This window comes from Stegostoma tigrinum, chromosome 1 (assembly GCF_030684315.1).
Source record: "Stegostoma tigrinum isolate sSteTig4 chromosome 1, sSteTig4.hap1, whole genome shotgun sequence".
In the NCBI taxonomy this organism is placed as follows: domain Eukaryota; kingdom Metazoa; phylum Chordata; class Chondrichthyes; order Orectolobiformes; family Stegostomatidae; genus Stegostoma; species Stegostoma tigrinum.
In genome coordinates, this window is record NC_081354.1 from 148,869,817 (window position 1) to 148,885,311 (window position 15,495).

Here is a 15,495-nt window from a genome sequence, read left to right on the forward strand (position 1 = left end):
TTTACTAAAGACATTCAGAATTACATAATTCTATTAATACACAGAAAAACAGAGGGTGGCTTGGTGGCTCAGTGGTTAGCACTGCTGCCTCACAACACCAGGGACCTTGGTTCGATTCCACCCTCAGGCAACTGTCTGCGTGGAGTTTGCACATTCTCCCCATGTCTGCGTGGGTTTCCTCCAGGTGCTCTGGTTTCATCCCACAATCCAAAGGTATGGAGGCTAGGTGAATTGGCCATGCCAATTTGCCCACAGTGTTCAGGGATATAGATTAGTTGGGGCTATAGGGGAATAGGTCTGGGTGGGATACCCTGTGGGCCAGTGTGGACATTTTGAGGCAAAGGACCTGTTTCCACACCGTAGGGATTCTATGATTCAAGTCTGATTCAAAACAAAGTTTTCAATTTTGATCATTTTAAGTCCTCAATTTCAAGTCAAAAGTTATGACATTAGTCTTAATGTTTAATAGATTTGAAATGAAGAAGATTGGACTTTTAGTTCCAATGTGGCAAGAAAAAGATACCATGTAGCATAACAAAGAAACCAGCGCATCCTTTCTGAGTGAAAGACGGAGACATTCCTATGTGCCCCATCGGTCTGATGCCTTCACGTTATACATCTATGTTGAAGTCAAACAGGCCTCCCCTCTTGCCAACTCTAAAAATCCTTGAATTGTCAATATCAGGTCAATTTCAACCTTACTGAATGTCTGTATATAATAGTTCTCTAGCCTGCATTCCACTTATTGTTGAAGCCCTCAGAACTTCCAATTGTAATAAAATCTCAGGTAGGCAGTCTCTCTTACACCAACACTTTTGTTTTCCTACCGATGAGAGTCATCGGGTGTCTCTGCTTTTCGGGTTTACAGAGCAACTGCACAGAAATCAGTGTAAATCGCACAGTACAGCATAAAACACTGCCACCCAGCTCAAAAAGCAGTGACTGTTGCATTAATTAACAAGTACTTCCCACTTGTAATGTTACAGAATCTGGTTTTAGAATGGATGTTAGCCAGGCAACACTTTTAGTAGAGACAATTTTAGTTTTTAAAATCTGTTTTCTGTTTCCCTTACATTAAATATTGATATTTATCACTTTTGACTAGCTGCTAATTTCAATGTTTAGATTTTGTTTTACATTACTATGTAGTGAAGGAGGAACATCATTCGAATAAATCAACTATACTTTTAGTAGAGTGCATTTTTAAACAAATAATGAATTTTGATTCCAATTACAGATTTTCTGCTTAAAATCACAGATGCTAAGCCCTGTCTCCATCTTCGCTGGTCTTCTTTTCTTCGAGACTCATCCAACAAGCTTGCCTTAATAGAAAGGAATGGGCCAGAAGGGAGAAAAAGTGGAGAAAAGCATAGAGTTAAAAATCAAATAGGAATGATGAGTGAGCCATATACAAGAATGAATTAAAATAGATTGATGTATAAAGCATGAAACTAATTTAAAGAAAAAAGATCAGTTTTGATAAAAAAAGGGAGAGTGATAAAAGGGGGACAATAACACAGAAGAAGAATAAAGGGAAACAAGAGCAGGAGGAATAAGTGAACAAGGAAGTGGAGCACAGAGAGGTGGTGGATGAAGAACAGAGGAGATTTGTAGGGGAAGGCAATGTTACCAAGTTAACAGTTGAGAAATCACACAGCCGGGTCTGAATCATTATCATAGTTATAGTCATAGAGGTCTACAGCATGGAAGGGGGCCCTTCAGTCCATCAAGTCTGTGCCAGACAAAAATAGCAACTTAATTGGGGGAAGGAAGGCAGCAACTGAAAAAAGTGAGGACAAAAGAAATTGACGCAAGTAGGAGAAAAACAGAAAGAGAGGGAAAGGGAGAATAAGGAAATATGCAGAAATATAATTTAAGATTCTCCTTCACAAATATTAATAACCAGAATGCATTTGAGCAAGAATGAGTCTAAGAACATGCTTTGCAAGCAAATACATTTGCGAGGGTGTCACATGATGAAGTTCTGAAGCATCTGTAGAGTGACTGGAAAGTTTTGAGTGTGACAATACTGGAAAATTGCAAAGTCTTACTCTATTGGAAATGTCTCGGCTGATTGGAATTTAAGATTAAAACAGATTAATTAACTTTGCCAAAATAAACAGGACATTATTACATTTTTTTGTCCGGGGCATTAAAACAATTCTTTCAAAAATAAAAGGCAGCTTTTTTTCAAGCTTATTACACATAATCCAGGTCCCATTCAATATAACATTACATTTTGCAACCTGTTCCATTAGGCAAGCCACAACCCATACCCTTCGAACAGCTATTACTTAAATTATAAATTGCATACAGCAAAAACATGTCATCCCTACCTGAAGAATCTTTCTCACACATTCTTGGTGACTATTTTTTGAAGCAAGATGCAAAGCATTGTAACCTAAAATTCAAGGAGGGAGAGAAAAGGTTAAATTTCTCACATTCATCACTACTTTTTAAGCTGTATGATACATAAGTGCCACTTAAATATTAGCTCCTCGATTTTATAAGCACATGAGATTTTACAGTTTGACATGTCCTTTGTAGCTATAAATCCTAAATTGTGGTTCTAAATTTGCAGCTAGAAATAGACTGTACTGGCAAGTGAGAAACTAGAATGTAACATAAATTTCATTCCTTTTTTTATGATTCAGCAACCTCCCAGCAAGAATATCAGTAAAACTGATGGAGTCATAAGGGCTGACAGTAAAGAAAGAAGTCGTTTACTTCAGCATCGCGTGGTGGGATTCCAACCCAGTGTGGGGGTTGGTGGGGGGGGGTGGGGGGGGGGTTGCGAAACATGGTGGTGGTGGTTGTGGTGTCAGGCAGACAGGAGGGTGTGTCAAAAAAGGCAGTTGGGGGGGTCAGGTCCTCGAGCTCAGAACCATGAAATGGACAGTGTCTTAAATGGTCTTTATTTTCTCTTCTTTCTCTTTTTCTTTTTGTTTATATGTTATTATCATGGTAGGACTGCTGTTCTGAACTTCTTATTTCTCTATACTTCTAATATATTAATATGATTTTGAACTTTTGAAGGTGTGTACTGCTGGACATTCTATTTTTCTATTTTTTGTTTAAGAGTTTGTACCTAAGAGCCTGTACCTCAGACGGCGCCGTAAGTAGCGACTAGTAAACTTTTCACTGAACTCATGTGAGTGCATGTGACAATAAAGCTGATTCAATTTAGTTCAGATAACTGATTATTAAAATGGCTACTACTATGGAGAATATAAGCTGGAAGCCTAATACAAGTGACGAATACTAGAAAAAAATCAAACTACATCGGAAAGATAAAGACATATTCACATTTAATATGTAGACCCTCATCAAATCTTTAAGATTATCCATATAGAAACTGCGGATACTAGAAATCATGAACAAAAAAAGAAATTGCTGGAAAATCTCAGCAGGCCTGGCAGCACCTGTGGATAGAACACACAATTAATGTGTTAGGTCCTGTGACCCTTTTTCAGAAGTTTTGCTTTAAATTATCCACCCTGATAGAATCTTTTCTCAGCTCAAACCTGAATTACTATAAATATTTGCATTTGAACGGGAACAAAACCAGGAGAATTGTAAACGCCATTTATATTTCTCAGTTTGGGCACGGTCAGGCTGGAAAAAAATTAATAAAGTGGAGAATTTCAGTATTTGGAGATATCTTCATTATGTTCTAAATGAAGCTTTGATTGACGCTTATTTTGCAGACAAATAATTATGTTCCTTTTCGAAATAAGTAAGCCTAAAAAATTGGTAGAATACAATAGTGTACCAGACATTATGGAAACATGCACTAGCGCTGAGAATCCCTTGAATTTGCCACCTTCTTCGGAGATCGTACCAAGGGGAAGCCAATTGGTCACCTACCACAAGGCAAGGTATTCTTGAAGGGATCCGTCCAGGTCCCTATGAGCAGATTGTTCTATTCTTGGGTATGCAGAATGGTAAATATTACAACAGGCATACACATACTCCCTCTTTTTTGTCCCCACACATGTGTGGAATGGATTTTGTTATATTTAAGCACCAAGGGCAGGGTAATGTGTAGAGTTGTGTCACCAGGAGAACCCAACAGAAAATTTATATCAAACAAATGATCTAAAAGGATGCCATAGGGATGGAAGACAGGACATAATTAACACAATACACTCTAGTTATTTATGTAAAATGAAATCAAATGAAACCTGACACAAATTTGGGAGAATTTAACTTCATCACAAGCATCCTAAGCATGTAGTCAGGCAGGGATTTCAACAGCAAAGGCACAGATTTATGCTTTTGGGAATATGTAATTGTGATGTTAGTCTAATAGATGTTCAAACAAAAGTGGCACATCTGGGAAAATCAGCAGAATCAGTGAATGATAGTACATCGGTGCAGGATTTAGGTTGGAAAGAAGATGACAGTGGAAAAGTGCACTTCTGACATACAAAAGAGGAGCATGAACAGGCAACCAGGCCTCTTGGGTCTGCTCCACCATTCAATAAAATTACGTCTGATTGGATAACTCTGTTTTCCTGCATGCCGGTGATAATCTTACTGAACAAAAATCTGTCAACTTCAGCCTACCAAATACTGGAAGTCTCTGTTTCCAGTATCTTTGCAGAAAGAGAATTCCAAAGACTGTCAAATCTTTGACAAAAAAATCTTCATTTCTGCTTAAGTGGATGACTGCTTATTATTTTAAAACAGTAACTCCTAGTTTCGGAGTTTTCCACAAGACGAGGTATCCTCTCCACGTGCTCAGACTCCTGAGGATCTTGTGCATTTTAATCAAATCACCTCTTACTCTTCTAAATGTCTACAGATACACGTCTAGCCTGTGCATCCTTTTCTCATAAGGAAAACCATCTATTCTTCCAGGTATGAGTCTGGTAAACCTTCTCTGCACTTCCTCCAAACATTTACATCCTTTCTCAGTAAGGACACCAATATCCTACAGAGTACTCAAGATGGTCTCAGGTCTCAGCAATGTCATTTTAGGCATTTTTGTACTTGATTCACCTCTCAATAAATAATAACATTCTATTAACCTTCCTAAGGACTTGCTAGACCTGCAGGTAAATGTTGGGATTCATGAACTAGTATACTTGGATCCCTTTGCAACTGAGCAATGCAATCTCTCACCATTTAGACAATGCGCTTCTTTTAAATCTTCCCGTCAAAATTTCACATTTTACTTCATTTGCCAAATCTTCATCCACACACTTAACTTACCAATATCCCTTTGCCAACTCCATATGGCCTCATCACAACTTACTTTCCAACCAATCTTGATATAATCCGCAAATTCAGTGATCATACTTTGATTTCTTTATTTATATTAGTTGTTAAAAGGAGAGGTCCCAATACTGAACCCTGTGGTGCATTACTTGGACCTTGCCAACTACAAACTGTCCCAGTTTTCCCTATTCTATTTCCTGTTAGCTAACAAATCTTCTATCCATGTCTCCCAACCCCATAACATAACTCTTAATTTCCAGAATAACATTTGATGTGGTACATTACCAAATGCCTTCTGGAAATCTAAAGTACAGTTACATTCGCAGGTTCCCCTTCATCCACGGCACATTACCTTTACAAAGAACTCCAACCAATTGGTCAAACATGATTTTCCCATCACAAAATCATGGTAAGTCTGCCCAATTACCTTGAATATATCTAGTGCCCTGCTATACCTTCTGTAATAATGCCTTCTAACATTTCCCTTAGGACAAAAGTTAACTTCCTTGTAGTTTTCTGTCCCCCTCCTTTTTTTTTGAAGAAAGCAATCACATTCACTATTTTCCACAGAAACAGAGAATTACAGGTAACTCAATAGTAGCCGGAAAAAGAATTATGTCTGGAATTATGTTGGCTGTCTTGAGATGGGTAAAGTGGAGCCAAGCAAAGCCAGCCTGTGCAGATAAGACAACGAGAATGCTCTGCTCAATCATGCATAAAATTGGAGATTAACGGATAGTAGGAAGAACAGAAGCAAATTTTGTTAGGACTATAAATACTGCGAGCAAGGCAGAAAGCAAGCTTTGAATGATGAATGGTTTAGTGGAAGAGGTGTGCATAAATGAGAAAATTCCTGGCTGTACGTCTTAAAATTGTTAATGGTTAAAAAAAAGTGTAATTAACTAACTCGATAACGAAGTATTGTAATTTTCTACAATACAATCATACTGTCAGTAGTTAACTGCTTACCTGAGCCATCAGGTATGGTTAGATCAACACCATGAGAAAGCATCGCTCCCAAGCATTCCACCTGTCCCTTTGAGGCAGCCAAGTGAAAACTGAAAGAAAAACCAATGAAATCAATACTTCAGCATTTTTGCATTATCCTTTGAGGGTTTTCCAACATTTAAAGCATAAGTCTGAAAGTGGAACTAAATGATAAGTTAATATCTTGAGTGATTTGATTCTTTTCTTTATAACCACAACAATACGGAATCAAAGAAGGGGTTTGAATAATATACAAAGACTCAGATTTGTTCTGAAAGATAAAGAGATAGAATAGGTTCATCCTTTCCTTTTGGAATCCATCTTGAAATGATTATTTGTTACAGGTTCACTATTTTCTCATTGATGTTGGCAATTTCTTACACCTCCCCCTGACCCCAGATGTCAGTCAGTTAGGTTCCACTAACAATAAAAGATTGCAAGAATTTTAATTTTGGTTTATTCCAACTACAAAATAAAACTTGAGTCACATTTATTTCTGAGATATTTATTTAGCTCAAAGTTTCAGTGATTGAACTGCCCAAACCTTTCTTGTGTGTTGCTCAATGAAGCCTCGTTTCTGAGCACCGCATGGTGCGACCACCCCCCACCTCTAAAAACCCAGAAATAAACTCTTTTCCTATATCATCAAAGATGAGTATTCAAACTTCCAAATGCTGATCCATTAGCTCTCCTTTTGCCTCACTCCTCTGCAAAATTCTCACACCTTCATCCTTGATACTGTTTATCGAAGTAAAACCCTTATTTCACTCACTCTGATCATTACTCTGGCATGGTTCTCCTCCTCGTTGCTTTAAGTTAAAGAGAGGTAACTTGTGCTTATTAGACATAGAGCTGGTTTAGACATTCATGGCCTGGTCTGGCTGGATGGCAACAAGCAATACCAAGCTTTGCACTCCATTGTCAAAACTCTCTCCTGCAATTCTAATTTCACCCCATGACTCCTCCTCTTAAAACAAATCATCTCTTTAAACTCTTTTCTCCTGCCCCCGACAAGTGTGGAGATCAAATCAAAGACATCTGTTTAGCTTGTTCTAGGCAATCCACCGTTCTATAAGCTCACTAATCCAAAATTCACTCAAACTTACAAAGTAGTACACCAAATACACTGAAACAGGCCATTCAGATAATACAAGCATTTATTCTCTATTCTAGGCTCTTCTCACCATTCCTCATCAAACTTGCTCATAAATTTTCATTCTCATCTCCTTCAGGCGCTCAATTCACTTCCCGCTTTATGACAGTGAGTAATCATATACTCTGCGTATAAAAATGTTTTCGAAATTTCCCATTTGAATTCTTGGTGGCTATTTCATGTCATTGCCACTAGGTTCAGGCTACCCCACAAGTGGAAACACTGTCTGTAAAATCGAAATACAACCATAGGCTCACCATAAAATAGACACAAGTGTAGACGATTTCGCTCAAGCCTTGCTCTGCCATTCAATAAAATCAGGCTAGTAGTTGTTGGCTTAACTCCACTTCCTTGCCTGCCTCTTGTAATCCTTGATTCTAGCTTCACCAAGTACTGGAAAGGAAATTCCTCACCTCAGTATTAAACGGGAGATCTTTTTTTTAAACATATGCCCTAGTACTCCGCCAATTACAGTCAAACCTGCTCAATCATTCATCAACTTCAAGACGACCCCCTTATCCCAGGAATCAGTCGAATTGTTCTGAATTGTTTTAAGCATAATCATAACTGGGCTTGAGAAAGGAGACCAAAACTGCACACAGTCTCACCAATGCCACCTAACCTGTACTTTCAGCAAGACTTCTCTTCTTTTACAATCCACGTCACCCCATCCCCTTGCATAACAGCCTAACATTCCATTTGCTGACCTCATTACTTTCTGTACCTGCATGCTAACTTATAAAGACATACAGATCTCTCAGCATGACAGCTTGCAATCTCTCACTAATTAAAATAGTTTTTTTTAATCTGCCTGTCAGTGGATACTTTCAGGAACAAAAACAAAGTTGCTGGAAAAGCTCAGCAGGTCTGGCAGCATCTGTGGAGGAGAAAATAGAGTTAACGTTTCGGGTCTGGTCACCCTCCCTCAATATTGGGGGAAGTTCTGGGAAGGGTCACCGGACCCGAAACATTAACTCTTTTTTCTCCTCCACAGATGCTGCCAGACCCGCTGATCATTTCCAGCAACTTTGTTTTTGTTCCTGATTTACAGTATCTGCAGTTCTTTTGGTTTTAGTGGATAATTTCACATCTTTACATGTCATATTCCATTTGTTAAATATTTATTTACTCACTTAAGCTAACTATATCTCTTTTTAAACTCTTTGCATCATCCTCACAACTTGCTTTTCAATCCATCTTTGTGTCATCAGCAAATGTGGGTGCAATGCAGTTGGGTGCCTTCATCTAATTATGATGATTGACTGAGCTAATTCATACAGATCGAGAAATAATTGAGGCCTCCAGTGTCAATTCCTATGGCACTTCACTAATCACTGTTCGTCAAACTGAGGCTGATCCATTTCTCCTGACTTTATTTATTGCCCGCCAGCTAATCTTCTATCCATGCTGACTATCAGCACCAACATCATGATGCCTTGATTTCCCTTCAAAAAAAGATACAGCTTATTCACATTTTGCCGACAGAAGAGTGTGATTCAACAAACCTCATCTCACCATGGGACATGTGATCTTTCAGCCCATTCCCATTAAATTGCTGACTACATGTATTTACTTCCGATTCCCTTGCTACCTTATACCAGATGTGTGTCTTCTTTACCCTCAAGCATTATCTCCTTCTTTCAACATTTTATTAATCCCTTGCTCAGAAAACCAGCCTTGACAATTCATTCTTAAAAAAAAACTAGTCACTGCACTTTTCCTTTATAAAATTGTTGATTGAGTTTGTCACTACCAACTGTCTGCCATCCTTCCGTCAGAACAATGTTTGAAACTCTCTAGTCAGACTTTTGCCACTGCCGCATGGTAGGGTCCCTATCCCTCAGCAGTAGGAGGCTTGTCCATCAGGCAGCTGGCAGGACAGAATACAGCCCACTGTACAGTCCCATCATTCCTTCAACCTATGGTTCAAATCCAGATAAATGCATGTGGAAGACTCTACAATGAGCTGCTCCTCCAGGGGCCAGTTCTTTCTCATCTTTGTGGCTCCTTGGTGAAAGTGAAACAGCCTCTCATTGGAGAAGCTGATTGCTTTGCAAATGCTCCTGCATCTTCATTTTACCTGAGGCCGGACAGAGGGTTTGTAAAGCAGTTGAAGCTACCTCGTTGAATGTTTTTAAGGTGAAGACAGATAGATTTTTGAACAGTAAAGGAACTACGGGTTATGATGAGCAGAAGAGTAAGTGGAGTTGAGTCCACCAAAAGATCAGCCCATGACCTTACTGAATGGCAGAGGAGGCTTAACAGGCCAGATGGCCTACTTCTGCTTCTGTTCTTATTAAGTGGCAAATCTGCAGTCATCTTGAGAAACTGGATACCTGCTGGGTTAGGGGCGGCAGTGGGGGGGGGCGCAGGGGATTGGTGGGGTGGGGACAGGATGGCATACAGACTGGTGATCGACTCAGAGCGGACCATTGACCCATTTGGGATTGAGGGTGGAGGCATAGATGCACTTGTGGCTGTTTTACCTACAAAACTGGATAGCACTTTCAAAAAGACACATGATAACTCCCACTCTCTCTCTCCTTTTAAGGCTTACAGTCAAAGGTGGTAGCTATCAGGACATCATCAAAATATGTAAAATATTCCCTACTACTAGCATGCCACAGGATTTTCTCTTTAATCTTCAAAATATTCAATTGCATGGCATCCAGAAAAGGAACTTTGTAAATGACTAATGGAAAAATGTTAAAAAAATCTTTAGGTGTGATTTTGCATACTTCAAATATAGGAGTGCAAAACATTGAACCAATATTTTATAATAGCGTGTTAACTTTTTTTTAAATTACAGGCTAAAAGAGAAACCAATGATCAAGAAATCACATAAATAATTGTGAGGCTAATGTGGAGAGTATGTTTTATGTAGTAATAAAGCTGGCTAATGAATTAGAATATTGAGTATCCATATACTGAATATTACTGTCTAAAACATGACATAAAATGGTTAATATACTTAAGTATTTGGTGATATCCTCTTTAATGCTGATCTCAGCATAATTAAAACATATTATCCAATTATTATCACAGCTATTCATGGAATCATGCTATTCATAAAATGGCTGCAATGTGTCTCATTTTACATCAATGACCACTTAACACACATTTCATTAGCTGTAAAAAGCTTCTGGACATGCTGAGGTTATGGAAGATGCCTCACAAACAGAATGTTTTCTTATTGCTGAACAATAGGGAAGTATGGGTAATGCAATACTTAAAGATTTAAAGTTCAGAAAGACAACTTGATAAAAAGAATAAACTTAACAATGCAGTTTTTACTGTAGAGTTTAGAGATTCACTACATATTGCAATGCAATATTCTCAAAACTACTAAGACATTTGCTAAGATACCAAATTGTTTTTCAAGTAACAGATTTTCCCACCATTTGTCTAAATATATTAAACTGATGACATTTTTGACAAAGCATCCTATGTAATGTCCATATGTTGCTGAAATTTGAGTTTTTATTTTAGTAATATTTGCAAGATCCCACAACTCCCACAAACTTGTAAAGCTACACAAGTCACAGACATTATCTAGCTGGAAACATCTCTATTATCATAGCTCTACTTAAATGACAGCATTTATTTTGCTAATTTACAGAAGCTGTGGGGTTGAATCTATTAACAGGCACTACATTGTTGGTAGTGCTTCAAAACTGGCCCAGAATTAGCTTCATATTTTCCTTTCTACTTTGTTCTGCAGCTCATCGAATTGTCAAAAGTTGGAAAGCAGGAAATTTGACAAAGCATTTTCCCCTATTTGAGTCACCTAGCCCAGTTCCACTTCTCTCCTCATTCTCTTTAAAAACTGTTTTGTCTTTTCTCCAAGGAACCATCTATCTTGATCTAAAATTTATGCACAATTTGAACCATGTTTCAGGCCAGAGCATTCCACACTCTAAATGTCCTTTATCTTTGTGACTGTCTCAGATGTCTGTGCTTTAGTGCCATACTGCCAGTCAGTATAAACGATCTCTACTCATCCTTCATAAAGTTGAATACATCCATTATGTGTCTTCTTAACCTTCATGATTCTAGTGAAGAAATGCCTCAACTTTACAAGTCTTTCAAAAAAAAACTGCCAACCTTCAGTTTCCCCAGATGCCTGGAAAATCTAAACTGCACCATTTCTGTCACTCACAGATCTTTTCTATTGAATGACTAAAATCAAATGGCCTCAGGGTTCCTCTAACTTCTTTGGTTCCACAAGGAATAGGTAGGGGATCTACAAAACATATTTTTACAGAATGTGCAGATGATGAAGACAAATAAAGACAGACCATACATATCATGTCGAATAACCTACAGAAATATTGAAGCAGCATGTCAAGGGGTGGAGCATAAGATTTGCAGACCTACAGCCATCCACAAAAAAGTGCAAGAATACAGATTTTTCAGCTACCAAAATCATTGCGGCCTTAAAACTAAAGGCAAATACCATGGGTGCCAGAGATCGGAAATCAAACATGATGTACTGGAGAAAATCAGCATGTCCTGCAACAGCCATGGGGAGACAGAGTTAATTTTTTTTGACTGCAAAAGCAGAGTCATATCGGATTTAAAATGTTGACTCTGTTTCTCACTCCACAGATACTGCCAGATCTGACAACAGAACTGATCATAGAATACCTACAGTGCAGAAGGGGTTCATTCATTCCACTCAGTCCACACCGACCTTCCAAAGAGCATCCTACCCAGATCCACGCGTCCCCATCCCTGTAACCCTGCATTTCCTCTGCTAATCCACCTATATTACATGTCCATGGACACAATGGGCAATTTAACATGGCTAATCCACCTAACCTATACATCTTTAGACTGTGGGAGGAAACCGGAGCCCCCAGAAGAAATCCATGCAGATACAGAGAGAATGTGCAAACTCCATACAGTTGCCTGAGGATGGAGTCGAACCTCAGTCCCTGGTACTGTGAGGCAACAGTGCTAACCACTGAACCATCGTGTCGTCCCTGTTGTGTTTCTACACCACTTTCTTTCTTTGATTTCATTGTAGCCTTAGGTAGCAAACTTGTCTTCGGATTGGACTGAAAGAATTTTAGTAAGGTGGCTCAGGTTCCTCTGTGATGGTCAACAGTCAATTGCTAAACTCTTACTCTGGGAGGGGAGACAGAGTTTTTCAGAGTTATGACACATGCATTCGATTACTAAACTGGCTCACTGAAAGTTAAGTGCCAGTTAGAGAGCAGTAAATGGCATCCAATGTTGAATCAGATATGCCTTCAGATATGGCAGATCATCTCATTGTAAACATTTAAGAATGCAATTTCCCTATGTAAACAACTCCCCGAGCCAGTTTGTTGACTAAATCAAACAAATGATTCAAAAGGTCTTTTGGAAACACTTTACCAATACTTTTTCAGTAGCTTACACTAATAATTAGTAGAGACACAAAATATTTGTGGTCAATTTAATATTCTTATTGTATCAGTAGTACTTTAAACAGAGGATTTATAATCTTTCTTTTACGAAAGATGAATAGAGTCAACACGTTATATTCTGAAAAAAAACTACATAAAGCCATATAAAACAAGTCTAAGGATATAAATGCAAATGCTGTCAAAAAATTGGCCTTGGGATTTGTTTATAGTCAAAGTATGTGAAACTCTATTTGGAAATAGTTTTCTTCCAAGTTGAAAAGGCAGAAAAATATCTGATGGGCTCAATAATATTTGAGGAATAAGCAATTTACTCCCAAAATACTTTATATTTATAGTTGATCAAATTATTGAACAAATCAGCTATCAATCTTCTTTCATGACAAAGTTCTTGTTCAAGAATCAAAATTCAGTATAACATTGTAACTGCTCCATCCTTGGATATTAAGGATGCGTGTTGGCATGTCCTTTGGGCTTAGACTGTGCAGAAATTCATGGGACTACTGACTACAATCTTTTGTTAGAATCAACAGGAATTTTCTTTTAATCACCTGACAGCTATTTAAAAATATTTTTCAATGAATCTTGTGAATTTTTCATTTCTTTTAATTTTCATTTTGGCACAAATTGCACCTTCTGAATAATATATCAAATAAGTGTCATCGCCAATTTGCCACATGCAACCTATTTCAACATTTGATTCGCAAACCCACGTCATCCCATCCTTCCCTCAAACATCAGTTAACTGTATTACAGGGCTTCCCTCAATTGCTGCTGTTTGCATTCTCTTTGAAGTCTGTCACATGTTGTCTGTATACACCAGGCAGCACAAAATAAACTCAGAATTTGAAATAAAGGCACAATTTACAAGTTATATATTTCAGTTGGCGTCAAAAATCACATGACGCCAGGTTTTAGTCCAATAGATTTATTTGAACACACTAGCTTTTGGAGCATTGCTCCTTCCTCAGGAGTAGTGAGAGAGGAGGTGTTAACTCGCAGAATTTAGAATTAAAAGATCAAAGGATCATACAACCAATGCAAATGTATCGAATAAACCTAAAATGGCTGGTTGACTCCCTCCTGTTAAATGTTTCATCCGTTAGAAAGGAGATACAGGTTTCAATTGATTAAAATGCAAATCACAGAATTTCTTTCAAGTTACTGCACCGAGATAAGTAAAGATTTTATCAGTGTATACAGGAGGTGACATCTCAGGTCAGACAATGCATTTTAGGAGGGAGGCATTGTTTAGAATCTGCATTTTAACCTTAATTCAGACTGCTTTTATTTCCAAAGCAGGAATGTATAAAATGCCACACTGACTGTGACTACAATTTGTGTGCTTTTTGAACAAAATTGAATGCATCTGCAAATACAAATCTGTAAATGCAAATTCATCCCATAGGCTGAGATGTATGTGTGTCTGCCCGTGTGTGTGAGAGAGGGAGAGCACAGGAGGGTGCAGGAGGGTGAGGGAGAGCGTGGGAGGGTGAGGGAGAGCACGAGAGGGTGTGAGAGAGCGAGTGAGAGCAGGGGAGGGCGTGAGTGCTGGACAGCTCAGAAGAGAGTGAGACTGGGGGAGTGAGATTGTGAGTGAGTACATGAGTGAGAGAGTGTGCATGAGAGAGTGATTGAGAGGATCTGTGTGTGTGCATGCATGCAAGAGAGAGAATGGGTGTGTGAGAGGAGAGAGAGGGAGAGAGAGTGAGTATGTATGCATGCATGTGTTTGAGTGTAAGAGAGAGTGTGGGATCACCTGTAGTGCAACATGAATCCAAATCATAGTTAAGGCCGTCCTTGTGGGTACCAAACTTGCCTATCAGCCTCTGTTTGGTGATTCTGTGTTGTTGTGTATCCTGAAGCCCGCCTTTCAGGATGTTTACCCGAAGATCCAAGACCAAATGCTCTTGACCGCTGAAGTGTTCCGCCACTAGGAAGGAACATTCCTGTGTGGCAATTGTTGTGCAGTGTCCATTCATCTGTTATTGTAGCATCTGTATGCTTTCCCCAATATACCATGCCCTGGGGCATCCTTGCCTGCAGCGTGTGGGATAGGTAACATTGGCCAAGTCACAGGAGTATCTGCCGAGTACGTGGTGGGTGGTGTTCCCATGTGTCATGGCAGTGTCCATGTCGGTGACCTGACATGTCTTGCACAGGTGGCCATGGCAGGGCTGTGTGGTGTTGTGGTCGATGTTGTCCTGGAGGCTGGTTAGTTTGCTGTGAACGATGGTCTAAGGTTTAGCATTTGTTTGACGGTGAGAAGTGGAGGCATTGGGAAGGTCTCGGTGAGGTACAAGTTGTCTCTGAAAGTCTTCCTGAAGGTTTTAACTTTCAAACAATTAACTCACAGCCTCTCTCCAAAAATGCCAGGATTTAACTGGAATAAATAAAAGAAATGCTGGAAATCGAAACAAACTTAACACTCAGAACATGAAAAGGTGTTCCAATAGGCTTGGCAAGAAAAATAATGGAAGGGGAGGTGGCAGCCCTGCTTGGAGATGTTGCAATGTTGGCAAGAGAGAAGGTCTTGAAAAGGTAACAGCAGCATTAATTTGGTTAGAGGTGAGAACAAGAAAAGGGAATACCCATGCCCCTGGAAGTATTTTATAGGCTTCCAAATGCTGAGAAAGAGGTGGAGGAGCAAATCCGCAAAAAGTCACTAAGATGTGAAACAGCTGTTGGGAGCTTTCATGCCTAAATGTCAATTTGGGTAAT

General features: G+C 39.0%; 1 protein-coding gene across 9 annotated transcripts in view; it reads right to left on the minus strand.

The window, feature by feature from the left end:
* rai14 (retinoic acid induced 14) overlaps nt 1-15,495 on the minus strand; it is a 284,292-nt gene that overhangs the window by 85,090 nt on the left and 183,707 nt on the right. For 8 of the 9 annotated variants that reach the window (XM_048528516.1, XM_048528531.1, XM_048528523.1 and 5 more), the window contains 3 exons: nt 6,193-6,281; nt 2,337-2,401; nt 1,236-1,322 (listed from right to left, as the gene is read on the minus strand). In XM_048528516.1, coding sequence (XP_048384473.1) covers nt 1,236-1,322; nt 2,337-2,401; nt 6,193-6,281 — 241 coding nt within the window. The remainder of the gene's footprint in view (nt 1-1,235; nt 1,323-2,336; nt 2,402-6,192; nt 6,282-15,495) is intronic. The other variant, XM_048528558.1, reaches the window with a different exon arrangement.